This window comes from Octodon degus, unplaced genomic scaffold, assembly GCF_000260255.1.
Source record: "Octodon degus isolate 3935 unplaced genomic scaffold, OctDeg1.0 scaffold00015, whole genome shotgun sequence".
Taxonomy (NCBI): Eukaryota; Metazoa; Chordata; class Mammalia; order Rodentia; family Octodontidae; genus Octodon; species Octodon degus.
In genome coordinates, this window is record NW_004524591.1 from 17029419 (window position 1) to 17056840 (window position 27422).

General features: G+C 48.8%; 3 protein-coding genes and 2 long non-coding RNA genes across 18 annotated transcripts in view; 2 read left to right on the forward strand and 3 right to left on the reverse strand.

Annotated features, from left to right (window-relative positions):
- Positions 1-5061: 5061 nt before the first annotated feature.
- Positions 5062-7803, reverse strand: Hoxa1 (homeobox A1). 2 transcript variants are annotated; one of them, XM_004626483.1, is made up of 2 exons: positions 7070-7803; positions 5062-6538 (listed from the first exon to the last, which is right to left on the reverse strand). In XM_004626483.1, exons 1-2 carry the CDS (start codon positions 7716-7718, stop codon positions 6183-6185), a joined length of 1005 nt encoding a protein of 334 aa, XP_004626540.1. In that variant the 5' UTR covers positions 7719-7803; the 3' UTR covers positions 5062-6182. The 2 variants fall into 2 exon arrangements, with proteins under 2 accessions (XP_004626540.1, XP_023565689.1); XM_023709921.1 differs by lacking the exon at positions 5062-6538 and having other exon boundaries at positions 7105-7161; positions 7365-7767.
- A 148-nt stretch (positions 7804-7951) lies between these two features.
- LOC111815358 lies at positions 7952-11631 on the forward strand. Of its 2 annotated transcripts, XR_002820060.1 has the most exons (3): positions 7952-8188; positions 10801-11083; positions 11492-11631. It is a non-coding gene; the product is annotated as an uncharacterized LOC111815358 (long non-coding RNA). The 2 variants fall into 2 exon arrangements; XR_002820059.1 differs by having other exon boundaries at positions 10801-11631.
- Positions 11632-11734: 103 nt separating this feature from the next.
- Hoxa2 (homeobox A2) lies at positions 11735-15102 on the reverse strand. 3 transcript variants are annotated; one of them, XM_023709919.1, is made up of 3 exons: positions 14796-15102; positions 13829-14106; positions 11735-13188 (listed from the first exon to the last, which is right to left on the reverse strand). In XM_023709919.1, exons 1-3 carry the CDS (start codon positions 14816-14818, stop codon positions 12449-12451), a joined length of 1041 nt encoding a protein of 346 aa, XP_023565687.1. In that variant the 5' UTR covers positions 14819-15102; the 3' UTR covers positions 11735-12448. The 3 variants fall into 3 exon arrangements, with proteins under 3 accessions (XP_023565687.1, XP_023565688.1, XP_004626541.1); XM_023709920.1 differs by having other exon boundaries at positions 13829-14045; positions 14776-15102; XM_004626484.3 differs by having other exon boundaries at positions 12068-13188; positions 13829-14840.
- Positions 15103-18687: 3585 nt separating this feature from the next.
- Positions 18688-27422, reverse strand: part of Hoxa3 (homeobox A3) — a 44781-nt gene continuing 36046 nt past the window's right edge. For 6 of the 10 annotated variants that reach the window (XM_004626488.2, XM_023709911.1, XM_023709912.1 and 3 more), the window contains 2 exons: positions 21855-22503; positions 18791-20359 (listed from right to left, as the gene is read on the reverse strand). In XM_004626488.2, coding sequence (XP_004626545.1) covers positions 19554-20359; positions 21855-22383 — 1335 coding nt within the window. In that variant the 5' untranslated portion in view covers positions 22384-22503 and the 3' untranslated portion in view covers positions 18791-19553. Of the gene's footprint in view, positions 20360-21854; positions 22504-25337; positions 25426-27422 lie in introns of those variants that run through there. The other 4 variants (XM_004626487.2, XM_023709913.1, XM_023709914.1 and 1 more) reach the window with 2 other exon arrangements.
- On the forward strand, positions 22512-23756 carry LOC111815359. The gene is made up of 2 exons (XR_002820061.1): positions 22512-22794; positions 23321-23756. It is a non-coding gene; the product is annotated as an uncharacterized LOC111815359 (long non-coding RNA).

The window sequence follows — 27422 nt, forward strand, 5'->3', positions numbered from 1 at the left end:
GCTGTCACCTCGCGGCCGCGGCCCCAGGACCGCAGGCCGCCCGCGCCGAGCCGCGCAGGGCTCGAGCCCGCTCCCGCCGCGGCTGGGCAGAGCCTCCCTGGGCTCCTCGGAATCCGCGTTCCTGCCCGGCCGGAACCGAACTGCGGACATTTCTGCGGGTTGGGGGCGGGGGAAGGGTTACCGTTTTAAAATCATTGCCTTCTCTAGTCTTTTCATGGTACTCTGGCAGTTTTTCTTTTTCAAACGAAGCAAATTATAATATGTAAAATGTCCAGGACCTCAAAAAAAATCCGTTTGAAAAGGAAAAACTGCATTTTTTTTTCATTTTCTGTCCTAAGCAGTTGTATATTGTTCCCAGCCGATTAACCACACAAACAAGCCTAAAATGAAGCAGGACAAAAAAAAGAAGGAAGGAAAGAGAGAGAGAGAGAGAGAGAGAGAGAGAGAGAGAGAGAGAGAGAGAGAGAGAGAGAAAAGATACAAGACAGTCTGGCTGCTTTAGCTTTGTAACTGAGCCTTTTTCAACACGTTCTTAATAAGTAAAACTTAATATACTGTTTGTAAAATGGACTGTTTTAGTTGGGCTTGAAAATGTTGAGATAGAAACATTGCTGTCTTCGTTTATTTTCTATAAACTTAAAATGTAATCTTCCAAGGACAGTTTGCAAAACAAATTTAAGGGGTAAGTCTCCCCCGTGCCCCCTAAGAAGGCAGACGCCTTCAAAGATGAACAGCTACAAGACAGCTACTTGCTGAATATTTGGTATGTAGGGCTGCATTGAAGATCAGCTATATGTTATGGCTGGTATATTTTTTAAATAAAGCACTAAAATATTGAGAATCTCTGTTCAGCTCTTCAAATACTGACAGCCATTGATGTTCTTTGGAAAAAAGGACATCACCTTTTATTGAGGTTAGTAGGTCCCCAAGGAAATGAGATGAGGAAACTCTGGAACTTTGTTTTGTGAGGAAATTTTATGTTAATAATTTGCGCTTCGTTTTGGGGGTGTGTGTGTGTGTGCGCGCGCGCACATGCGTGCGCATGCCAAGGGGTGTGTGTGTGTGTGTGTGTGTGTGTGTTACATAACACGACTGAGTCATGGAGAAAATATGGGACAAAGCAATTCAAACTAGACAGAACAGAAAAAAAAAAAAAAAAAGAAACATACCAGAAAGATTCAGAGTTATGATCCCTCCTGAAATGTTCATTGTGTTTTGAATCTCTTCCTAAGTGATATCTCTTGACTCTTTAATAGAGCATAACCTTCTGTGTAGGGAAGCTCCCTTTTATTTATTCTTTTTCCTGTTAGGTAAGTAGGTAAGGGCAAAATCTCTCTCTCTTCTCTGTCTCTCGCTCTCTCTCTCTCTTCTACTGTATTTCCATTTTTATTTTTCTGAAAATATTTTTAAAAGGTATGTTACCCAACATATCACTAATAGAACATGATGGTACAAATAGTTAACTCTAGAGTTTTCAGATTTTCAGATATTCAGTAGTCCTGAGGACCTCAAAATCAAGGGTTAAAAAAAAAAATCAAGAGTTTGACTGAGTTACCAGTGAAACAGAAGTACAAAACAACAACAACAAAAATAGCCAGCTTGAAACAAATCAGATAGAATAAATTTGAGGGGATTAAACCAGAATTTTAGAATTAAAAAATGCCTTGTGCTCAAGCATAAGATACTCTGGTTTTTACACTCTGGTAAGTGCTGATGATTGTGTGCCCTTAGTCAAAGCAGTCCTCTTCTGGGTGGCTTCTGCCAATACATAAAATGAGAGGCTGAATGGACAGATCTCCTTCAGTTAGGTCCTATTCTGGTCATCGAGGCACAAGAAGTTCTAAAGCAAAGCTTTTGCATGCTTTCAGAAATGCAGGCACAAGATAGGCTTATCTGTCACAAGAGTTATCAGAGTTGGCCATCCAGTGAAGGAGCTTCCTAACTTGCATTCTTGTGTGTACTGAAAAAGACCATTTCTGAGAGCTGGAAAGGTATTTTTATAGTTACACCCAATATAAAAGATGCTGCCCATCCACTAATTTCAAAATTTTACAGCAGAAGGGTTTCCTGTCTCTCAAAATAGTAAATTAGACTCAAACACCTAGAGCTTCTACTTCAAGAACAATTATTCTTAAGAAACACAAACAGCAGTGACCATTTTTCACAGACATGCTCAGCCATCAGGAAAGCTTAATAAATCCCTATTTAGTATGCATTTATGCAGTGATTACATGAACTTTGACCTCTGAAGAGCTGTAGCAATTAGCTTCAGTGTCCAGCATCTTCCATCCACCATTTCCCACTGCCTTCCTTGAGTTCTCTTTTTTCATCTCAGTAGTTGAAAGGTGTAACATTTTAAAGTTGACTTTCCACCTGAAATATTTACTTCTGCACAAGTCAATTTGCCCTCCGATTCCCACCATTGTTGTCCAGAGACCCACCTCTGGTGGGGATTTGATTGTCAATATTACTGAAACGCAAATAGATTTCAATTCTATCTTGTGCTGTACTTTCCCAAAGACAAACTTTAATGGGCCAAAGAGCTTCATTTCATAGCTCATGGCATCCAACATAAATTGGATCTCTTCTCTCAGACTAATCTGAAATTTAAAACATATTCAATGTAATTTATTTTAAGTCTAATAAAACCTAATAGAAAACGAAGAAAGGGGGCAGATGAAGGGCAGCTGGAAGGTTCCAAAAGGAAGAAAGAGAAAAAGAAAGGAGAGAGGAAAAAAAGGAAGAAGCAGGAGAGAAGAAGAAAGTGTGTTGAGGTTCTAGTAAACACTGCTTAGCAGAAGAATAATAGGAACGTTGCCCCTTTCCCAAAGAGGGATGGGACTATAATTGTTGCCTTTAGCTGAGAGCACAGATAAACCGCTGAGACTCTTTCTAAAGTGGCCCATCACTGCATTCATCTCTTCTTGAACTTTCAGTGAACCTGAGATTAAACAGGGGTGAGCAGCTAAGCAGTTTGTTGTTAGCAGCCTTTTCAACAACCCTTTCAGACTGAGTAAATATTGATCGGTTTGAATCTGATTGCCCCAGAGGAAAACACCACCGCATCTGAATAGCCTCCAAAAGTAAACTTTCAAAGGTGAAGCCCAGAGCAGACTTCGAGTTGCAGCAAAGCCTGAACTCACCCTAGTTTGTTGCCCTGAATGTGAGGAGCACTTTGGTTGGATATAGAGAAAGTGAATAAAAAGGATTTGAAAGCTAAGTTTTATACTGCAATTATCCAGTCCATACTTGGGACCCTGATTTCTTCTTAAACTTATCAATGAAATGTTATTTTCTATTTTCCTTTCTTAGTATTGTTTCAGTTAAAGTTGCTTTCATTAAGGAGCTAACTGTGCTCCCCAGAGACCAAAACAGAAAAAGAGAGACCTTGAAATAGAATGTGTTAAATGCCTTTGATTTAATCGATTGGGACAGCTAAAAAGATACAAATGTTTTCCTTGTTGAAAGGCATATTAATGTTTCCTAAATGCATTGCTTGTTAACTGATTTATTCCATGACATAAAGAAGGCTAGGGTTTAGGCATAATTTATTGTTCTCCTCTCCCTCTCAGCTACATTAAAATCAGCACCTAGAAAATTGGAATCTCTGGGATTCCAGAGGGTTGGCCCTGCTTTTAGATATTGAAATCAAGACAGTGGCATGCAAATGACACTTTAACACATTAAAGTATTTGGAAACCAGCCATCTGTTTTGCTGTGTGGCCTCACACTAATAAACAAAAGATACAGTACAAGGCCAGGCGGGAAATGAAAGAAAGCTTTGGCTGTCTTTGAAGCTCTCCACCACTTCAGTCTTTTAGAGGCAACCTCAGAACCCAGCAACTGAGGGGACGGCACCCGTTGCCCTTGATATGGCCGCCGCTCCTGCGCCTACAGAGCCAGGGCTCGGCCCAGTGACAGAGCAGCACAGGAAACCTGGGGGTACTCTAGAAAGCCTGCAAATGCCAAGTTTTTGTAGCCTTTTCTTCCCAGCCCATCCTTTTAAAACACTGTTTGGGAAGAAAGGAAGTCATATGTCTGTATTTGTTTGGGATGCTGTAAAATTTCTGCTGTGCTCTTAGGGCTCAAATCCTCCAGATATGTGGGAAAGTGGCAAGAGGTCTAGGGGAGAAGCACTTTGAACTCTTATCATTAGCTGGTCTCCTCTGTTTCAGATCTGAGGCACGCTTTGGTCAGAAATAATTTGAATACTGAAAGACCAAGCTGTCTTTCGCAGTTCATCTGAAAGAACTTATTGAGCATGGCAAAGAAAATGAAAACTTCTTTTCTGAGTTATGTGGCAAGAAAGTAGAACTGTGAATATTGTGCAGCCGTGATGGCCATGAAATCAAAGCTGAGTCTGAGAGGAATGAGATGTGTAGCCCAGAGATGGGGGTGAGGAGGAGCAGGAAAGGAGGGATGTTGACAGGAAGAATGGGGGGAGGGATGCAAGGACTTACTCAAAACAGACTGCACTTAATTTAAAGGGTGGAATCTATTGGAACACTTCCTGACAATCCAAAAAGAAGGAAGAGGGGTGGAGTGGAGCTTTACCCTCACAAGAGCTTTATACTGGAGCTAATTAAATGTGAATCTCTTCGCTCTTGGTTCATTGATGTGAGGAAAGACTGACTGAAGACAGTTTCAGCTTTTGAAGGGGGCTCTGTTTATATATATGTCAACATTCAGTTGGAGGTGAAAAGGTTAGTACTTGACCCAGGAAGTATCCATGTTTGTTTCACAAATAGATCTGCTTCATAAATTTCTTCACTATTCTTTTTTTTCATTATAAACTTCAATTATATTAAGGCATTATCATTATTTTAAAGAGAATCAATACATTAAATAGACATTAGTTAAAAGAACTTCCACTCAGAGGGTACGGTTCAGCTATAGGATAATGGGAAGTGCTTCCTTTTATTCTAGAAAAGGCCCACCTCACTGAAAACACACACCGTTCTTCTCTTTCCTCCACATGAAATGAGCCAATGGTGCATGGTGTGAAGCAACAAACTGTAACCCAGCCAAATACACAGATGCTTAAACATACCTGAAACTTGAATATATTTATTACAGACATTGTAAGACCCGTAAACTTTGCTCTGTATCACATCACTTCAGGATCTCAGAGCACTTCATGATTGTACAGGAGATGGCAAATATGATAGGCTTACAAAGAATAAACTGATAGAACTCAGTGTGGTACTTGAGGGACGTCAAAACATTGTGCGACATGCAAAAGACTATTCACGAATCACACAAAATATACATTCATTGTGCCATCCATCACACTAACAATTGAGCTGAAAATACACCATATCCAGCTAGGATTACTTTGGAAAGAAGTTGACTTGAATAATATCTTTAGGTTCTGGACAAACCAGCACAGAGTTTAAATGGAGGGTGGCCAGGGAAACAAGAAGAAAAGGGTAGGGTTGCAGATAGATTTAGCACAGGAAGCCAAGATTCTGAACCTTGTGCTCTACAGCTTCTTAACTCACCAAGAGAAGGCTACCTACCATCTGAGCATCTGACTGGGTTTAAATGAGGGAATTTGTTCTTCTACCTATAATTATGTATAAAATTGTACCACTTTTGAGAGTTTGCCCACCCTGATTTTGCACCTAATCTAAAGCCCTCTAGAAAATTTGTATAAAGATATATCTCTTAGGACAAAGTATTTACAATCAGCAAACTCACACACAGGAAACTGAATTAAATTAAGGATGAATTAATTGTGTAAACACACTCATAGTGCATCTCTTCCCCATGAGTTCCTGGACCCTCCTTTCTCTATATTCCATTGCTAAGGATAAGGTAAAGGAGCGCTGTAAATATACAGTTAGATAAAAGGGGATGTCTCCTTCTGACAGCTTTCTACTAGCAAAAGGAACTATTTTTAAAAGGGTATCTGAAAGGAACAGCAGGTTCTGTGAAAATCTCCTAAATCAGAGATGGATGTTAAGGGTCATCAGAAATTGATGCTGGCACCCAATCTGGATTAAGAAGTTAACCCCCTACTGTGTCTTTGGCATAGAATTATCTAGAAATACATTATCCTGGCCAGGAGCACCCCAGATAGGATCAGAAAGGAAGAGATACTGCAAATGGAAAGGATGATAATCAGCTAAGAATGTGCTTTGGGTGAGGCCTGGGCTGCAGAGTCTGGGGCTGGGGTGGCCTCAATGGGAGGTAGTCAGAGTGTCTGAGGTAGAAGACCCGGGAGAAGGGACGCAGGGTGAGGAGCTAGATTTCTCTGATGATTCCTCGGCCTTTTCGTCGCTTCCGGGCGGGGTGGCCGGTGAGATGGGCAAGAGCCCCTCTTTCTCACGTTTCTTCTGTTTCATTCTTCGATTCTGGAACCAGATCTTCACCTGGGTCTCATTGAGCTGCAGGGACGCGGCGATCTCCACCCTGCGGGCGCGAGTCAGATACTTGTTGAAGTGGAACTCCTTCTCCAGCTCCGTGAGCTGCTTGGTGGTGAAGTTGGTGCGCACAGCGTTGGGTTGACCCACATAACCATACTCTCCAACTTTCCCTGAGGTAAAGTGGAAAGGGAAGAGAGGAAAAGGTAAAAATCCTTAAATCCATAGGACATTCCCTACACACTTTGGAATATTCGGGTAAAGGGGAGATTATGAACTTCTGAACACAAACGGTCTGGGAGGCTGAGTGATGAGGTGAAAAGTGTTAACCTCAAGCCAGCCATTAGCGTAGGACTAGTGATTAATGGAACCTGGCGATATTAACAGAGCACCATAACCACCAACACTACACACACACACACACACACACACACACACACACACACACACACCACCCTTTGAAAACACACCAGTTCTTTGGGGACTTCTTTGCCCCCAACATACCTGGGCACACCACTTCCTGCATCCTACAAATCTAGCCAGAGGCCAGAACCTTTAAAAAAAAAGAAAGAAAGAAAGAAAGAAAGAAAGAAAGAAAGAAAGAAAGAAAGGAAGAAAGAAAGAAAGAAAGGATAGCTTTGGAAACTAAGCACACCAACTCCTACAGAATTATCAGGATGCCTCCTCTGGCTGGCAGGACTGACCTGTTTTGGGAGGGTTTCTTTTGACTTTCATCCAGTCAAAGGTCTGCGCTGGAGATGTCTCCGTCGCAGGTGAGCGACAGGCTTCTTGGTGGCTGGCGTGGAGAGGGGACAAGGAGTTATTATACGTAGCCAGGGCCAGGCTCTGGTGCTCTTGTCCATATGAGTGGTGAATGTATTGAGGCGAGCCCGCCGAGCCCCCGGCATAACCCTGGTGGTGGTGGTGATGCTGGACCATGGGAGTTGAGAGATTTCCAGAGTAAACTGCGGGAGCGCACGGGGAGTAACCGCCACTTACGTCTGCTTCCTGATTTAACCCGTAGGGGCTATAAGGCGCACCAAAGTTCTGCGCGCCATAGCTTGGACCACAACTCGAGTGGGAGTAGGACACCCCCAGGTTCCCAGAAGTCTGGTAAGTGGCCGGCTGGGGGTGGTGATGGTGATGGTGGTGGTGGTGGTGGGGTGAGTTGATCTGCACCCCCCTGCCCACCAGGAAGCGGTCGTCGCTGCTGCAGCTGTTGGCACTGACCGCGCACGACTGGAAAGTTGTAATTCCATGATCGGAGGGGTAGGCTCGAGCTGAGCAAGTCCCCGAGTCGCCACTGCTAAGGAGGGGGTATTCCAGGAAGGAGCTCATTCTTGCATTGTCCATCTGTCACTGAGTGACCGTGTCCTGCGAAGCCCTGGGTGACCGTGCCAACTTTCTCACTTCCTCCATGGGGCCGGAGAAGAAAAATGATATGAATGTACAGTGCGCAAGAGGGGGGGCTGGAGGGCGGAGGGCGCAAGAAGAGGGGCACGTGACTTTCTCAGCCAATGGCTGACGCTCCTGCGAAAGTTTGCCGGCTCCGGCGGTGATGGATCACCATTTCAGTGGCATTTAAATCCCTGGCGCTCCTCCGCCTAGGTGACGCGCAGTCGCCCCCCCAGGCAGCCCGAGCGGCGGCAGCAGCTGCGGCGTCTGCAAGGGCAGATTCGGAGTGCTGGGGCCAAGAGGAGCAGAGGCTGCCTTCTGCGCGCGCCCGACACCGTTCGCCCCCCCCTTCGGAAGGTGGGGGCTGGAAGACATCCCGCGTCCCTGTTCCTCTCCCCGCCGGGCTTGGAAAGACGAACAGGCCAGAGGTGAGAAGGGTAGTGGGCTCCCGACTGTCGAGGAGGCGCGCGGGGGGGGGGGGGGGGACCGGCGGCCGCAAGTACACCGGCTGAGCCCCAGGGCGCCAGGCGGGAAGGGTGGAGACCCGGCCCCCGCGCGCCCCAGCTCCCGGGTGCTTCCGACGCACAGCTCCTGCCGCTAGCCCTGGGACCGTGAGGAGCTCAGAGAACGGTGGCTGGCTATGAGGCTCTCCAAGCTCGGAATGGAGCGGGCTGGGCGCAGAAGACGGTCTAGGGGGTTCACTGGTGGGTGTGCAGGGGCAGAGGGCAAGGAAAGAAACTTCCCTTCTCCCTGGAGGGTCTCCCCAAGCAGCGCTTGCCTTTAGCACGGCAATGAGGAGCTTCTGTAATTCGACCCTCCGGGCGGATGAGCGCTTGTTTTGCAGCTAGCTAGAAAAGGCCCTGCGTAGCCTGGCTCTTCGGGATCCTCCTTCTTGCTCGCCCTCCGCCCCTTTTCCCTCCCTGTTCAGCCTTACTCCTCCGGGATCCGGAGCTACTGGGCCGCTAGAGTTTGAGGGGTAGGAGGCGGGGGAGAGAGATGACGATAGCAGACGTGGGCAGTGTGGGGGCCGGGCCGAGCGCTGCAGGCCATCTGCCGGCTCCTTGGGACCCCGGAGCCCCTGCGCTCCTGCACAGGCCTTGCCGGGTCGGATCAGGGCTCTTGCGGAGTGTACTGAACTGCACCCACCCCGCCACATTTCTCTTGTTCTGAAAGGAAATGTTAGGAAAGGGAGAGCCTCCTCTTTCCAAGGCCCCCCTACTCCGCTACTGTAAGTCTGGAATGGGGGTGGGGAATGGCAGGTGGGAGGGGCGGTGGACAGATGGCTGCGGGTGAGCGAGACACTTTTCTTCCCCAACAATATCGCTCACCATTTCCAGCGGATTGTGGAGTTGCTTGTGTGAACCCTCAAGTCTTTCCCTAGAGAGACATGAGCAGTTCTGAGTGTCACGCCAGGCCAGGGGTCCTGTCGCCATCACCTTCATTCTACAATGAGGCGGCTGGGGTCATTAATTGCTGTTTACTGTTAGGTTTTGTGTCACTCCTTGGGCTTGTAGAGAGAAAAGGCCAGAGTCCTGAGAAGTGACGAATTCCTAAATAGGAAAAATCCAGAGATTATCTAAGAAACGTGTACCTAATGAAGCATAGGTTTTACTTCGACCATGTTTACAGCATCAGATCAGACAGATGAAATTAATAATGAGGATTGTGCATGGATTTGGGGTTCCAGCTCTCCCCATTTCTCTCTCCTATTAGAAAAAGGCAGGCACATTTCAAATATGTTGGTCACCTTTTCAGGCTTCTGTGTTTGGTTCTCCACCTATAGAAGTTCCCCCAAAACCGGGTCACCCAAGAGGGAGAGCCTATGCAGCATAGCTTTGACTGTAGACTCTCTCAAGAGCAATAATTTTTTTTTCCTGAAACATTTCCTTTTGGAATATTTCACAGTGACCTTTGACCTACCCTCAAGCATGGTTAGTAGGGGGCAGGGCTACCAAACCACCCACCCCCACGCTCACATATAGGCCCGCCCCTTTCACTTTCTGGGGAATCTTCATACTGGAGATGGGTGAAAGGCTAGGAGGCCCTCCTGCAGAGAGCTTCTTTGAGAGCGCCAGCCCTCCAGTGATAGGGAAAGGAGGGGTTCTTGTGGGCCAGGGACGAGATGTGAGTGGGTCGGTGGTGATGTGCAGGCTATTCGCTAAACTGATGCTAGGCCTCTCCCCCTGGCCTTATTCCAGTACCTTTGTGGTCTTCTGAGCTGCCTTTACACTCCCCTCCCCCCAGGCCTCAGGACCCCAGTCGCCAAGCTACTTCGCACACTACCCCTCACCAAGAGCTCCACGCTTCTCTCGCCTGTGTGTTCGCGGCCTCTACACACTTCTCCCTCCACTTCTCTTTCTCCTGGTCTCTTCTGCAAAACCTGGGTGGGGTGATTTCCTTGGGATCTCAAACTCGCACTCACTCATAGGCCCTCAGACACTCGAGCCAACCACCGACCCGCCTCCATGCGTGGCTTCCCACAGCCCTGCGCTCGAAGCCCAGCCTGCTCCCCAACTCGGCGGCCGCCCAGGAAGCCTCCCTCCTGGAGCGGCTCGCAGAGGCAGCTTCCCGAGGCCTGGAGCCCGCAGGCTTCGCTGCCGGGATCCTTCCCCAGCCCCCACTCTCGAGGAATCGCGGGTGGCATTCAGCGGAGCGGGGATGGGGGACCCTTGGTCCTCTGGGCAGTAGGGCAGCGACCCAAGACTGAACTCGTCTCTAATCGCCCCAGGAGAGAAGGGCAAGCTTGGGCACGGTTAAAATGACCGTCTGCCAGCCACTTGTTTGGCTCAAAGCGCCTTTTACTGGGCTCTTCTACTGGAAAGACAAGGAGCGAGGAGGCAAAACGCCGAGGCCCCGCGCTGTTCACGGCATCCGCGGCTGCGCCAAGCTGTTGTTTTAAAAGAGCAATAAAAATGAATTATGACTAAACGCCTTCTAACTTAATGCTTTCGGACGGGGATCCCCGGCAAATACGTAAGAGGATTTTTATTTGTGCATGTGTTCCTGCAATTGATCTCTTTGATGACATTCTCATTCATAGAAAGCATTTGATTTATGAGCTTAGAACGAATCGCATCCAGGAGCGCAGCCCTGGCCGCAGCCGGGACGCCCTGCTCGGCGCGGAGCCTGGGCCGGAAGCCGGCCGAGATCGGCACGCTGCTGCTGCTACTGCTGTGCCGGGATTTAGCAGTGAAGGAAGGGGTGAGAGGAGGTAGGGAGCAAGCCGGTGAGAAAGATTGCGATTTCATGAGAACGTTCAAGCCTTGGCTGCTAAGGGCTGGGTTCTTAACCGTCCCATACACATGTTGCTGCATTTTCTCACGGTGAGTAGTAGCTCTCAGAAAGGGAAAAATAAACACGAGGAAACAAGGAGGAGGAAAAAACAGAACAGCTCAGTAACACACCCTAGATCACATTTTATTGATATTTCATTTAAAGTGCTTTTTTTCTCTTTCGCTGTCTAGGAAAGTGGGTTAATATATAATATAATCTAGGGTGCAGAAACACTCCATTTTAAGTCTCAACTTGCTAACCTGACTTCAAAGCTTTAATGATCCATTATTAACAATGTAAACAGATTTAAGAATGAAATATTGATTTTTCTGACCCCTGGAAGAAAAGAAAGAATCCTAGAATGACTGAACAGACAATTGGAAAAAAAACCCTTGTGACATGCATTTTGCAGCAAGTAACCATTGTTCTGTTTTATTTTGTTTTTCTCTATCTTTTAGGTCTGTTTTGCCTGAACCCATCAACAGCTGGGAGATTAATCAACCACACAGAAAATGTGCGCGGGCTGGGGGGTGGAGGAGGGGTCGAATGTAGATGTTTCAGACAAACGTGTATAAATAAATGAATTGTTGATAACTTAGTTATTGACCTGGAGACTGATAGCTTGTTCAAGAAACTCCACTTTACTCATTCCTAGAGCTGGGGGTTTCTGTAGGCACTTTATCTCTCCACTTTCAAAAGCTTGGGCTTGGCCCTACTCTTAGGCTGCCCGATCCTGTTTCTATTACTAATTTAAATCTATGGCTTGAGCCTCTACTTGAGAAAAGCAAAATCTACTTCCTTCAAAAATAAAAACAAAAGCCAAAAAACAAAAACCACTTGTCAAAAGCCCTAGCCATTTTCTGGCTTTCTTCTTTGTTGCTGTCTACTGAAGACTTTAAACGTGCCACCTTAACAAATATATTAAAATTGAAAAGATAAATTGTGACCAGAATTTTATTTACCGAATTAGACTAAAAGAAGAAAAAGAAACCATTAGGAGCCTTGAGAAAGAGGGGGAGAAAAAATAAGAAAGCTACTTATAGCAAAGGAAAATTTATTCTACCAAAAATACGCATGACAATGCATCCTAATGTAATACAAAAATAAAAAGAAAGTGATGTTACAATTTATGATCACTTTCTTGCAGGCCTCATATATTGCTTTCAGGAAAATCACACAAAAGGTTGTTGGATTAGATTTAAAACAACAAAAATTCCAACACAATCTGGAAGAGATGGCTCTGAAACTGAGTCAGGGGAATCACTGAACAGAAAATCCTCACCATTTAAAGGAGGAGAGGAAGGTAAAAGATTAAAAACCAACTCCTGGAATAAAAGAAGGCAAAACCACCTGGCCAGAGGGGCTTTTGTTTTGTGATGCTTTTTTTTTTTTTTTTTTTTTTTGCTTTAATGTTTTTAGTAATTCAGATGCTGCAGGTCGATTGTGGTGAGTGTGTCTGTAAAAAAGTCAAAGCTGTCAGCCGAAATGTCTACAGGACTGTCGAGGGAGCCTGGCAAGCTGGGCGAGACCGCGTCTGAAAGCTGCAGGCAAGAATCTGTGGAGAAAACGTTAAAGTCCTGCAAAGAAGGGACTTCAAGGGCCTCGGGACTGTCATTGTTTAGGCCAGCTCCACAGTTCTGGCCCATTGTTGACAAGCAGTTAGGAACAGTGGGTGACTGATGCTGAAAATGTTTCAGATTTTTCTCATTGCTGGTTAAAGGCGAAACTGGGAAACTTTGGGAGTCGCCATTGTGTCCATTGGGAGCCTGCTGCTGGGAGAGGGCATTCTGCTGAAAAGTGTAACCTTCCCTCTCCAGAAGGGCCCCAGAGACGCTGAGGGCTTGCTCAAAGAGCGATTTCTCCTCCTCGTCCTCCTCCACTTTCTCTGAGTCCTCAAGGCTTTTAAATTTCCCTTCGTTGTTTTGGTTCTCCTTGCACTGGGTCTGCCTCTTGTGCTTCATCCTCCGGTTCTGAAACCACACTTTCACTTGTCTCTCAGTCAGATCCAGCAACGCTGCAATCTCCACCCTTCGGGGTCTGCAAAGATACTTGTTGAAATGAAATTCTTTTTCCAGCTCTAAAAGCTGCGTGTTAGTGTAAGCAGTTCTCAGGCGCCGCGATCCCCCACCGCTGCCATCGGCGATTTCCAGGGATTCTGCGGAAAGGGAAACCAACAAGAGACACACGCACAGTTGGAGGTGGAGGGGTCCGAGCAGGGTTATTCCACTGGAGAATAAATATAGCAGAAAAGATCAACTGCAACAAAATGGCCGCCCTGGATGCAGTGGAGCTATTGTGCTGCCTTTCCTGGGAGCCCAGCCTGGGGAAGCCCCAGCTCCTCCACCTCCATCGAATTCCCGTCTGTGGTTCACCCCAACCTCTTCATCCGGGAGCAAACTTTATATTAGCCACAACACAATTTATAATTAATGCATCAGCTGCTTAGCTGAGCAAGAGCGATCTATCACTCTTCATTACTGTCAAAAAGCCAAACTCTAGGACAACTAGACAAGAGGAGGTCAGTTCCAACTCAAATAAATCATCCCACATTACACAAGTTAGGGAAAGTTCCCCCCCTCTTCCTAAAAATATATGTGTCTCATTGTGGAGCGCAGGATCCCTTTCCTCTCCATCAAACCTACTCCTGAGCCCACAGGGGCAGGGAAAAGGCAACCAGGAATCTCTCCCTCTCCCCCTTCTCCTCCAGCCCGGGCTCCCCTCCCCCTGCCCGCTCTCGGGGCAGCCCAGAGGGGCTAGAGGGTCCGGAGGACCTGGGGCCAAGTCTCTGGACTGACCTTTGTGGCTGAGGCAGGCTGGGCCGGTGGCGGCGGCGGCGGCAGCAGGCGGCAGCGCGGTTTTCTTGGCTGCCTTCTTCTCCTTCATCCAGGGGTACTCGGGCGGCTGCAGGGTGCCGGCGGGCACCGGGCTGCCGCGACTGCCCGCGGGGCTCGGCTTGGGGCGGCCGCCCGCGCCGTGGCGAGGGTGACTGCCCGGGTTCAGGCTGGGAATGGTCTGCTCAAAAGGAGGAGGAATCAGTGTCGAGTGTGAAAGCGTCGAGGTCTTGATTGATGAACTTTGAAATGTATCAGCGACAGGGGGAAAAGATGTCAGGCACTCAGCGAGCGACGGCTGGCTATTGATAAAACCAATCTCTCGCTCAAATTCGTAATTCATGGCCTTCTCCTTGGAGCCCCCTCGGAGAAAAAGTTCCCTCTTTTGGAGGGGCTTTGGGGGGGCAAGGCCCAGGAAAAAGGCGAGCGCGGAGGGGAAAAAAATCTATCATAGAAGATCGCTGCTGGGGTGTTTTTTTTCTAATTCACTGATTACAGCCGTATGGGGACCGCGCTACTATTAAACTATTGAATTCATGGAGACAAGGTTGAAATTGGACCGAATTGGCTGTCACATGATTGCTTCTGCCCAATGACAATTTGGGCTTTAATCAAAAGAAGCCACTGTCTGTTTGATTGATCCAAAAAAGTCGGGAAGGAACGCCTCATTGGGGGCCAGCAAGGCTTTATTTACACTTTTTTCAAGGCAAAAATACATATATGTGGGTGTGGGAGGGAATAGCTAGGAGTGCCCGGGGCCAGGGTGCCTGCCCGCCTCCTCCCCGGGAGGACCTAGTATGTGCGCGCCTGGAGCGTGCAGCGCGAGCCGGCTGCGGCCCCTTCGGCGCTGCCCTCTGCCTCCCCCGCACACCCCGCGCATTGTTTGGGACTGTCGGGAAGACGCCTCGCACCTCACAAATCATTTAAGCACCTCACTCTGACGCCTGCAGTCATTAACAAAGTAATCCATTAATCTTCAAAGTTTTGACACTCGAGGGCCCCCGCATCCCAGCCACATAAGTTCTGCTAAAGCAGAAGGAATGAACAGAGAAAGAGAGAGATGAGAAAGGAAGAGAGGGAGGGAGAAAGGGAAGGAGAAAGAAAGGGAAGGTGGATTTGGGAGAATTCCCCTTTTATCATCCTTTCTTCTAATTTTCTTATAACCAGTAACTGGGTCTCAGAACTGTTATCTCCTCTGAGACTTCCTCTCTCTGTCTCTGTCTCTGTCTCCACCTCTCCTTTCCTCCCTCCTCTGTTTTCCTTCCTCTCTCCTTTTCTCTTCCCTTCTTTTTCCTCCTCTCCCCTCTCCCCCTCCCACCTTCTTCTGTCCGCCTCTCCTTCCCCCTGCAGCCCCTCACCCCCCTCTTAGTGTCCAGCCTGGAGTCCTCAGGCCCATTGTTAGCCGGCTTTTCCACGGCAGCTTTGCATCTGGCTCCAGCGGGAAGCGGAAAACGGGAGGCGGCTCTCGAAGCTTCCCGACCTCCCTGCGCCATCAACTTCTCAGGAGTGGCTGGAGAGAGACAGATGCATGTGCCAAGAGAGACAGCAACACCAGGTCCATGTGTCCAAATCCCCGTAGCCAGGGCGGCGGCCAGCCAGAGAAATGCCGCCTTGAGCAGGCGCGTGCGGCTCCTGGCATTCTGGGTTTCATACCCATAGGGCGCGGGTGTGGTGAGTATTTCCGATTTCCAGGAAGTCTGTTCCAAGTTATCAGCAGGAAGGAGAAGACGGTTGTTCCCCTATCCTTTCCCCCTACCCTTCTCCTTGTCCTTGTCGCTCTGGTTGGGGGCTGGTTGGTTCAGATGCAGCGAGTTCCTTGTCAGTCTGAATTGCTTCCCACACCTACTCCTTGGGCACCAGAAAGCTTTGCACCCGAGTTCTGGCGTGGGGAAGAGCATTGCCGGGAGAGGGCGACCCAAGGAGGATTACAAAGGTTCTCCTTCTTCTTCTCTTTTTTCCCAATTCCGAGACTTGAGACTGAGGTTATCTTGGACAGTGCTGGAAGGTTCAAAAGACAACACTTTTAGATACCAAAAAAATAGCTTAAAACCATCAAGCCAGAAAGAAGGGGGTAGAGAGAGACAGACCGAGAGCTCTGAAGGCACCTCTTTCTGCCCCCCACAACCCTGAGGATGGTGATTCGCTTTTGCTTCCTTTGAAATGGACCAAGTGATCAGACTCCTCCTGGCCTGCAGGCATCAGTGGCAGGAAAATAAATCATTCTGATGGCCAAGGAGAGAGAAGTTGGCTGGGGAGAAAAATACGCAGAAAACAAGAAAGGCTGACCAAGAAGCAAGGGCAGGACTCCATCTCCGAGGCCTGCATCAAAGGGAATTTGAGTTGAAAATGAGATATAAAGTGGCCTCCAACTTTGACCAGTTCAGAGCTTTGCCTTGCAGATAGAGATGGTATTTTGGAAAATGTGAAGTTTTTCAGTTTTCTTGCTTTTATTCCAAACAAAGCTCTGAAGGAAGTCTGGGTGCGATCAATCTTGCTCACCAAAAGCCTTGACAGCTTCTGGCCCTTAAGAACACATTTCAGCTTCGAGCTCTTTCCAAGATCAAATGTGTCCGAGCAAAGAGGAGAGCAGGAAACGCAAGTAAACAAGGAAAACTAGTCTTTTAAAAGACATTTTGTTGGCAATGGAAGGGTTATAAGGCTGCTTTTAGGAAAGGTGCTTTGCAGATTCTGGGATATCGGGCATTGGGCATTAGCTTTTACCAGAAAATATTGAGGGGTGAAAAGGAGAGGAGTTGCAGAGAGGGAACAGAGCTACCTCTAGATTACTTCGGGCTTTGTCAGGACTGCGTGGGTGAGAGCTTTCTGCCTGCCTCAGCTGCCTTAATTCAAATACCATCTGGAAGAAAACCTTTTTCTGAGACTGCTCAACATCAAAATCTTCCCCAAATCTATTACTTTAACTCAGGAGATATTTTAATAAGGATTTCTTTTTAATATCTAGGAAGCTGGGGGTGAAATCACTAGTTTTTCTTTGAAAGCCAAAATGAATGTCTTGACTAGCAAGATATGGGAAATCATATTAGAACCTCATTTTACAGTCTCTGCCCTGAGGAAAGGAGGAAGGTTCTAAACCAGTCTTCCCTCAGCTAAAGAGTAGATTTTTAGAAATGATTTCAAATAGTTGTATCTCTGAGTTTCATCTTTGGGTGGGGACTCTCTCCCCCCCCTTCCCTTCCTCCTCCTCTCCCTTTTCTCCTTCCTTTCCCTTGCCCTCCATCCCTCCCTAGAGATAGTATTCCTCATTTTCCCTGTTATTTTATACATGTCTCTAAGATGCTTACTTTAAAAAAAAGACTTTTGTACCTGCCTAGTATGAATAACCAAAAGGCAGAAGGTCCAGTTCTCCCAGAAACTGGTTTTCTGACCTCTGATGGGCACCATATTTTGGAGGGAGGATGGAGTGGGGGAAGTCAGTCCACCCCCCCCACACAAGCCAAACTCTTTGAAGAGAAAGGATGTATCAGGAACTGCAGAACAAATGTGAGGAAAGCACCTCTGGGTGTGAGAGAAACACCTAGCGCTCCGCAGCTGCTTGCTTTCGCATCCTCCTTAGACCTTTTTTTCTTAAAATATGATGGTTTGCTAAAAGCAGCTTGTTGGGGTGCAGCAGGTACCCAGAAATGGCTTCTGCCTGCTTCTAAGGATCCTCAGAGGGAGCCTGGGGGTGGGGGAGTAGAGGCCATGATGATGAATATTTTGGATTGCAAACAAAATGGCGACATTTTCACTTCTGCCTCTGAAAGATACAATCCAGGAAGGATGGGAGCTTAATTTCTTATATCAGACGCTCCTGATCCCACAGATGCAGGCCGCTCCTCACTTCCAGCTTGGAGAGGGTTATGATGGGGATGCAACGCTGAGGTTGCATTTTTGCATTGGTTCTTTCTCCGAGTAATTCTTTAATTTGAAGATGGAAATATTCCCATTGTGACTGTCTTTGCCTCTGCCAGCCAGTCAGTAAGCAACCCTATCTTAAATCCAAGAGTGGGAATGTAATGTTTTGCTCTTGTACTATCAAATGAAAGAAGTACTTATACAATTGCATTTTTATTAGAAAGATACCAATCTCCTTTCTCTCTCCCCCTCCCCCTGGGGCCATAAAAAGAAAGCTGGGAGGGGAGGAGAGGAAATAAACCCAGAGAGTGGCAAATGCTAAATTCCAGGAGGAAACTGATGCTGGGATACAGTCAGTCCAGAAAGGGGCTCAGGGAGACTCCTGAGCTCAGCTTTTCTTTTGCTGGAAACCTAGGGAAAGTTCAGTCCCTTTGGCTCCATGTGGTGATTTTAAGAGCGATTCTTTCATCTTGGCGTGATACTGGACCGTGAAACATCTGCGAAGGAGACTAGGAATCCGACTGATGGTGGAAACTGTTCAGCATCCTCCGAGAGAGCTCAGGCGTAGGCTACTAGGCTGAGACCCGGAGGGAAAGCGTGGAGAAGACCGCCCATCATTCTCTCCCCCGGCTGCGGGCACCTGTGCGCCCCCCGCCGCGCCTACAGCCAGGCTGCCTTTGTTCCTGCGGGACACTGCACTCCGCAGCCCTGGCGCCCTCCGCCTGCCTCGGCAGCAGCTGGGAACCAGGCTGCGCAGCGGGCCGGCCTGGCGGCGTTTCCAGGGCTGCCGCTGCCGGAACCTCAGCTTCTTCCCGAGAACTGGCGCAACTTCCAGGGGAGCCGCCGGGCCAGGCCCGCGCCCGAGGAGTCGCAGGGCTGCCTGCCGCGGCCTACTCAGCCAGCTCGCCTCTGCCTAGATGGCACACGGACCACATTTTCAGCCAAAGAACCCTTTTTGAACACAGATATTAATCAGAATAAAAACTTTATTTTCTGTTTTGTTTCTCAGAATGTGAGCAGCAAGGAATGTAGAACTCTCAAAACAAATCTAGCATTTTTCATGTTTACAGATTTTTTTCAGTTTTACCGGATGTTACAAACCTAAGTCACTGTTTTCAAACGCTGGATCCTCTCTGGTTTTATTGCATCATTACCATTTTTATAAAGGAATTATATTTCCCTTTCAAATAAAAAATTTATATGTACGCCAATACACTATTGAACAAAAGGCCCAAGAAACCTTCTGAACAACCAGGGTACACAATTTCTTTAATATAAATACGAACGGATGGGGATAAATAATATTTAAAACTTAGACTATTCAATGCTTGCAAAAAAAATATAAATAAATCTGACTGTTCACCAGCATACACACACGGGAAAGACGTACACTTAATCATCCTTGTACAGGGAGCCCCTGTTTCAAAGCGCCTTTGATTTTTTTTCTCACTCTTTACAAGAAGTGCAATTTAAAAAACTAAAAATTAAAAAAAAGTAATTGCTTCCCCTCGGAAGCCTTAAAGTACGAACAAATTCACATTGAAAACTCGACTAGAAAATTTGTTCATATACCCTGTTTCTGATCAAAGAGTAGAGAAGGTAAAGGGTGTAGGGCCAGCGGCGGAGCGAGGGGCGGGAAGAGATAAATATCGCTACTGATACTGACAGCCATTCCAGCAACCAAGATTGCTACGTCACATAAACTATAAAAATGCATTACCAAAAGAGAACAAAACGGGGAAGGGGGAAAGGAAGGGGCAGAAAGAACCTAAAACAAGAAAAAGAAAAGGGTGAAGGAGGGGGACTCTCCTGGCACGCAGCCCCTAGCCCACCATCACAGGTGGGTGAGTTTGGGCGCTTCCTGAATTCTTCCCTGAGAAGGATGGTGGGCTGAAAGGTCCGTGTAAGTGGGATGAGGCTCTCCTGGCCCTGGCCCGTGGTGGTGACCGCTGCCCAGTGGCCCAGCGCCCCCGTAGTCCATGGCGGCCGCCGATGCGTGGGGGAGGTGAGTTAGGCCAAAGAGAGCCGGCCCAGAGTTGCTCATGGGCTCCACATAGCTGCCCCCCACGAAGACGGGGCTTCCCTGTAAGTGTGGGGTCCCATAGCTGCCGTTGCCCTGGAGGCTATGAGCGTGCGGGTCATAGTCTGGGGTGCCTCCTGAGCCCGCCCCCGCCGTCGCATAGCGCTTCTGTGGGGGAGGTGGGGGTGCACAGCTGGGTAGGGGTGCGGGGTAGGAGGTGGGAGGGAGACCGTAGGCGCTTTGGGGAGGTTTAGAGAAAGGTGGGGGCGACTGGGGCTCGTACGGGACGCTGTTGACTAGCGAATGCATAGAGTTCAGGTAGCTGCCCGCGCCTGGGGGCACGGGGCTGCGACTTGGGGACTGGCCCCCGGATGACGTCAGCATGCCCTTGCCCTTCTGATCCTTCTTATATTTCATGCGGCGGTTCTGGAACCAGATCTTGATCTGGCGCTCGGTGAGGTTCAGCAGGTTGGCCATCTCCACCCGGCGCGGGCGGCACAGGTAGCGGTTGAAGTGGAACTCCTTCTCCAGCTCCACCAGCTGCGCGCTCGTGTAGGCCGTGCGCGCGCGCTTGGAAGACGCCTGTCCAGGCGGGCTCTTGTCACCAGCGCAGCTCTCGCCTGCCGGGACAGAGAGGAAGAGCGGCGTCAGGGGCTGCGGGCGACCCCGCCCCGCTCCTGACCCAGTCTGGCCCCTCCTTTCTCCAGATCCTACAACTCCCTCCAGTTGTCAGGTCCTAGTGCAGTCGTGTGTCTTGGATGGGAAAACAGTGCAAATAGCTAGTACAGCACTTAGCTAAAGAGCAGTGGGGTGCACGCCTATAATTCCAGCCCTCAGTTGGCTGAGGTAGGTGTATGGTTGCAGCTCAAGCCCAGTCTAGACTAGAGTGTGTTCGAGTCCAGCCTGAACTGTGTAGCAGAAACCCTGTCTCAAAAAGACCAAAGAAAAAAAGTATAGGCTTCTCCAACAGGGAAAAACCAAAAAAGTAGAACCCCAGTTTGCCTTCAATCTCTATTTCCTTTCTGGTGTTACTTTCTCACTCATTTACTGGCGTTCTAGACCCATTAGACAAGAAGCTTCGTGTTGGTAGGTCTCACATCTTTATTCCCTTCCCAGTAAGTAACATGTGAGTCACCTAAGGCACACACTCAAACCTTCTTTTGTTCCCTGTTTTGATTGATTAGGCAGTAACTTCTATTTGCCAATTTAAAAATCTACTGAAGAGGAGACCAGCAGAGTAGAAATCCTAAACTGGAAGGCCTTCACTGGCCAAAGGAAGTGATTCCATTGAAGATACCCATTTCTGTTGGGGAGACCCAGCCCCCTCAAAGCTCTATGCATTAGAGCTCCTCCTGTCATCCAGCAGCCTGCCAAACCTCTCCCTGGCATTTTGTACCCTCCAACCCCCACCCCTACCCCTACCCCCAATCCTGGCTGTGGAAGACCCAGATGTTCAAACTCAGAACAGAGAATTAGCAACTGGAAAAGACAGGGGCAAAGGTAACCTAGATGCTGGGGGGTGGGAGGGGGGTGACTTTCTTGCACTACACTCCAGTTCCAGAAGGCCCATGTGGTTCCTATTAGGATGACAAGCCACCCCTCATCCCTGGCTGATTTTATTGTACTAAGTCTGAGCAAAGCCTTCCCAGAGGTAAGGCAGCCACTCCATCTGCTGGAGCAAAAATTGGCTCTGATGATAGACAAAGCATTGATTCTGATTTGGAGGGTGATTAGGCCTGGTTTTCCTCTTTTCAGTACAGGGAGGATGTCACTGTTTCATTAGAATAAAGGAGCTGTGCTAAAAGAGAGATAATGGAGCTCAGGATGGCTCTGCCTAGAGATCAGAACTTCAGGAGTAAAACAAGGAGACTCCAACTGCACTAGGTTATGCTTGTCCTTGGACAGATCCAGAGAGACTCTCATCGGGTCTCTGAAGTTTCTTGACCCACAGAAGCCTTATTTCCCTAAATTGTAAAGATCCTGAAAACCTTTTTGTGGGGGGGAGGGGGATGAATTTCTGAAAATTTTCCAGTGCTCCCAAACTGTGCTGTTGTGGCTAGGTCTCAGGGTCTGGAGCCAAGCCAGAGGACCCTCCTTCAGAAAGTACCCCTTTACCTGAGCTGGAGCCGCTGGTTTTCTGCTTTGTATTTTGCCTTGACTCTTTCATCCAGGGGAAGATTTGTTTGGCCACGGTGGGCGAGTTGAGCAGGGGGCTCTTGGCTGCGTTGGCTGGGGTGGGATTGCTGCTGGTATTCTGAGGAGGGGAAACAGAAGAGGGGGGCGGAGGGGCTGCAGGGGTGGGCGCAGGGGGCTGCGGTGGAGGTTGGGGTGGCTGGGGAGCTGGTGGTGCGGCCTGGGGCGGCGGCGGAGGGGGCAGGGGTGGGTCGCCTAGGCCTGGAGGCTGGCTGGGCGGGCCGCTCAAGGTGCGCAGACATGCTTCGCTTAGTTCGTGTGCCTTGGGATGGCCCCCCGCGCTGGCGGGTGACTGAAGTGAACAGGCCGGTCGGTGGTACTCGCCATCGGCTCCCAGAGCGGCAGATGCCGCATAGGGTTGCTGACTGGCATTATAAGCGAACCCGTTGGTTGCCTGGTAGGGGTAGGCGCCGTAGATCGCTGAGCTGTCGTAGTAGGTCGCTTTTTGCATCGCGTTGTTTCAGGATCTTGATCAAACACTCTGACAGGGGCTTGACACACGTGAGGGCGCACATTGGCACGCCCCCGCGGTCACGTGACACTCCGCCGCCAATGGCCGCCCCGCGCAGACCTGGGGGGGGTAGAAGCGCAGCGCGGTGAGGGCTCTGCGCAAATCCATCTTACTCTCAATAGCTAAGTGACATGAAAGCCATAAAAGAAAAAGTGGTCAGCAATATTTAGCAGCACGACTTGGCCCCGGGCGCAGGGAGCTGCGCTATAAAAAGCCGCTGGAATTTACTGGCAGCTACAAATATTTGCTTAACTTGCGTCTGGAGTTGGGGGATTTTCCGGGGACAGAGGAGAATGAGTGAGGGCTGGAAGCCGAGTCTCTGGAGCAGAGGTCCAAAAGGAAAAAGGCCCGGTAGGCTAGAAAGAGCAAGTTGGGATCTTGCTTTTCCAGGGAAGAAGAAATGTGGTTATCCCTCCGTCTCCACTCTTTGGCATCATCCAGAGGGCATGAGACCTTACTCACTGCGGAACCTGGGGAACTGGCTAGGAGTCTGGGTCTCCAGTTTTTGTCTCCAATCTCTGCTTTAGGACTAATACTTTCCAAAATAGCACTGAAATGGGGTGACTTCCCATTTCAGCTCTTTCTTGGTCCTTCCTGCCCTCAAGAGAGGTCTGCATAAAAAATACTTTAGATAGTTACACTATTAGAGTGTGCTGGCTTTCAGAGACTGAGCTTCTTAGGTAGTAAAGTCTATCCTATTCAAGGATAGGGCCCACCTCCTCGAAATGAGCTCCTTCTGGCCAAAACAGAGAAAACTGGGTGAAACGCAAGATGTGCATTGTGTGTGCGTTGGGGGAGACTAACAACACCCCCATCCAGCAAGTCACAGCTCAAACCCTGGGTGGTTCTTTGCTCTTTTGCTCTCTCTGTTTCTCAGGCACTTCACAGCAAGCCACCCCAAGTCTTCTCACCAGTTATAGGAGGTTCCCAGACCCTTCTGACTTGGACTTTCTGAGGTGCTGTTATTCAGAGCAACTATCAAATTCTACCTGTTAAAACATGATGGATTAGAGAAAAAAACAACCCACCAGGAACCTGAAAAACCAGCGTTCATCTCCATGACCACGGCTTGAACTCTCCTTCCAACGTAACGATAATAGGTTCTGTCTTAGAAACTGCTATGTAATTTGATGTATGGGGGTCATTTGGCTCAGGACAAGGCATGGAAGCACAAGCCATAAAATCCTGCCAGAGTTCCCTGATCTTTGTGGGCTGCTGTTGTTGATATTTCTTACTTGCCTATTTACCTGCTTCAAAAACACCAAGGGTAACAATGAAAATCTAAAAAAGTAATTAAAAACCTTCTCAACCCTCTTTTATCTGGCAAGTTTGCAGTAGTGAAGTCTTTTCTTTTTGTTTTCAGTTTTTGCATAATCAGTCTCTAGTTCTCAGCAAAAGTTCCATGTGAGTTTCATACATTTCTCTCTCTCTCTCTCTCTCTCTCTCTCTCTCTCTCTCACACACACACACACACACACAATGTTAATTCTTCAAATCATTAAGAAAGTTATAAGAACAAATGCCTAAAGAAAATGCTTTACACTTCATTCTCTGAGTACATTGAGTTTCAGAGATTCTCAAGATTTTCGGGAATAGCAGATGTTAACTAGAGAAAAGTAACATAATAAGCATTTACCAGTGCATGATAATTTTGTTTTTAATAATGTACCCTTAGACTTCATTACTAAAGCAACAATCAGACCAACATCTGGAAAACAAACACAATTAATTTTCCAGATCTTCAATGAAAAATTAAAGCATCCCTTACCCAAAGTTACTGTGTATGATCATGAGCCCTAGAGTATTGTTTATCTTTTAGAAATAGATACAAAGTACAGATCCCAAGATAAAAAGCAAATAAAGGATGGGCTAAAATAAAATTTAAAACTGAATAGCAATTTGATGTCTCAGTTTCCTGTTCTTCCACTGAAAACAATTCCTATTACATTTGGCAATGTTACTATCCGCCATTATAAATTTTTTAGATATTATACCGTATAAAATAAAAATGTCAGGTTAATAAAATTACTCTAGACATCTGAACAGCATTATACTAGATAAAACAAAATTAACTTGATTCTGAACATGCAAAATTTCTAGTCACTTGCTAATCTCTTGTCACAGGTTACACCAGCCCAAGCTTACTAAAACCTTTTCATTAAGTTACGCATTGTGTTGTAGGATAACAAAAATACCTTCAAAAATCAAAGAGCATACAACAGCCATAGAAAGTTAAAACGTGACCTCAATTCGAAGATTCAAACAAAATTCTATTGTTTGGGACTGCAATCACCTTGGAGTTCACACAATTCCCCCATAATTGGCCCCCAAAGTTTGAAACCTAGTAAAGAAGTTGGAGATCTGCCAACCAAGAAACTTCGCTTTATACCTCTAGGCAAAAGATAGGGTGCAGGGAGATTCCCGGGCAAATATCTATTTCCATTTCCGGACAATAACCCCCCAGGTGCAAGAGCTGAAAGAGAGTGGAGGACACAAAATTGAGCGCAAGAAGCGAGCCCTATTGTCTCACTACAAGGTGTGCCCAAATTCGACCTCCTTGCTGCAGACAGCTCTCCCTCTTTCCTGCCTCCCCTTCCTTAGCAAGCCTTCACCCCGACTCTGAGCGGGACGTCGGGAAGAGCCCCCGCGTCCCCTGTCCACTCCTCCCTCCCCAACCCAGAAAAGTTGAGGCTGGGCTACCGGGAGAGCTAAGAGTGGGGGCGGGGATGGGAAAGCGGCCTGAACTCGAAGTGTAAGGGTATCAGTCACTGCCGGGAAGGAAGCTCCGGCTTGTGAACTCTTCTTGAACCGAGATTTAAGTCTGCAGCCATAAATCACTGAGACGTAAACTCAGCCATTCAGCGCCGAGAGCGGCCGGTTGTGGCCCTGCTTACCTTAACTTCTGGCGAGCGCCTCGAGCGCAGGCTCAGGCTGAGGCTGGGGCTCGGGCTCCGGCCCCGGCCCGGCTCCGCGGCCCGGCCGGGTCCCCTCGGCGCGGGATGGGGACGGACCCTCAGCATCAGCCGAGACGGCTGGCGGGCGGGAGACCCGAGGCCCGGACGCCGCGGCGCAGAGCGTGGTCGCCTCGCTGTTCCGCACCGCTCGCCCTGGGCGGACTGGGGCGGCTCGGACACCCCCTCCCCCCACCCTCCCACCCACCCCTCCCCCACACCTCCTCCCCCCTGCCCTTCCTGAGGGCCGCAGCCGCGGCCTGGAGATAGCGCTGGCGCGGCGCGGGCTCTGCCTGGGCTAGTGGCACCGACTTGGGTATGTTTCTTATGAATATTACACGCGGAGCAGCGTCTGGTCGGGTGCGATGGGGGGTGCTGGGGGCGGGCGGGAGGGGAGACCGAGGCGGCCTGGGAAGCGCGGGCCGGCGTGGGGGATGGGGCAGAGGCGAGGGGAGGGACCGGAGAGGGGAGCTCCGCGACGGCGGGGGAGGGCGGCTTCCCCACCTCCAGCGCCCTCCCTCGCTGCGCTCCTGGGCGTCACTAAAGTCCAGGAAAATTATGCTAATGAGGACAAACGGCTCTCACAAAGGGGCTCTCTGGCTGGGCTCCATTTCTTAAGAATCGTTTGAGAAACCACGCAACCCTCGGCCTTGGATGTTATGGGCCGTGGGACAAGGGGAAAAAGAGAAGCAGAAATGAGTTCCTCAGACTTTGGGCAGCTTACTTCACCTGCCACTCCCAATCTTTGGGTTACTGGGGTCGGGCCTTTCTCCAAAGACTTTCCCAAGAGCCAACTAGACTGTTGTTAGTTATCTTTTTAGGTAGAAACTAGTGGCGTCCTGGCAGCAGGAAGAAAGTGTACTGGGGGAGATGCGCAGTTGGCCCAGCAGGGAGACGAACTCTCTGGGCTAGGCGCGCAGAAGGGTGCCTAGAACCCCGGCTGTCCAAGCTCCCCTGTGCCCATTGCACAGTGTAGACGGACACGCGGCTCGCCCCCGGCAAGGCAGAGGAAGCTCTGAGTCCAGCACAGAGGGACAATAGTCCACCCTAATGAGTGGAGTGGCCTCGTTGAGCGAACGAGAGGCTTTCGTGGTCGTATGCCTCAACTTTAAAGAGGACAGTGTTCCTCCAAAATCTCCCTCAACTCCCCAGGTTCTAAAGCAAACTCTGCAAGAGAACCAGTGTGCTTAGAAGAGAGAAAGGGAGCTTTCCTGCAATTCCAAGGCTTCCAAGACGAGTCCTCCTCAAAAGAAGGTGTTAAAAATATAAGTAGTATGTTTAAACTGTCAGGGAGCCAAAGTGTCACATTAGAGCAAAAACAAAGCCAGGGGAAAAAGGAAAAAAACAAAAACAAAACAAAAAAAAAAAACAAAACACTTCGGGCCAGGGTGGCCTCATGCATACCAATGGTTTTTGTCATTTATGGCTGGGCAAGATTTATGACTCTGCGCCCCAAAGCTGTAAACAGAGCGCAAAACAGCAAACACTTGTTCCTTATGGCATATTGCGGCGGCACAACTTGAAAGGGGGAACCGGGCCGCGTAGGAGGTGAGAGCCAGCCGCAAAAATCCGCTGGGCGGCATTTTCTCTTCAAACCTGCAGGGTCGGATGTGGCATTTGAAGAAAGGAGGCGTGGGTCAATAATCAACCCGCACTTTCTCCTCCAAACTGCTGACGCGACTCTCACCGCCTTCTCAGCTAAGCCAGCTGCAGGGAAGGCCGGCTCTCCGTGAGAACCTGCCCCGGGGAAGGGATCGTCTGGGCGGAGAAGACCCGAACAAGGGCTGGGACTCACGGAGCGCATACCTTTGCAGAGCGCCAAAACCAAGCTATGCAAACCGTGGGGACTGAACTTGAGGAGCCCAGGAAGATCTAGGCAGGAGCTCATCTCGGCCCAGGCCTCAGCCCTCCCCCAACTAGGTGATTTCTGGGATTCGGCCTCACTGCCAGAAGTGGCACTCAGACTTCCAGTCTAAGGTCTGGTGCCCTGGCCGGAAGATTGTCGGTGCGCCTGCCTCCGGACTGCTG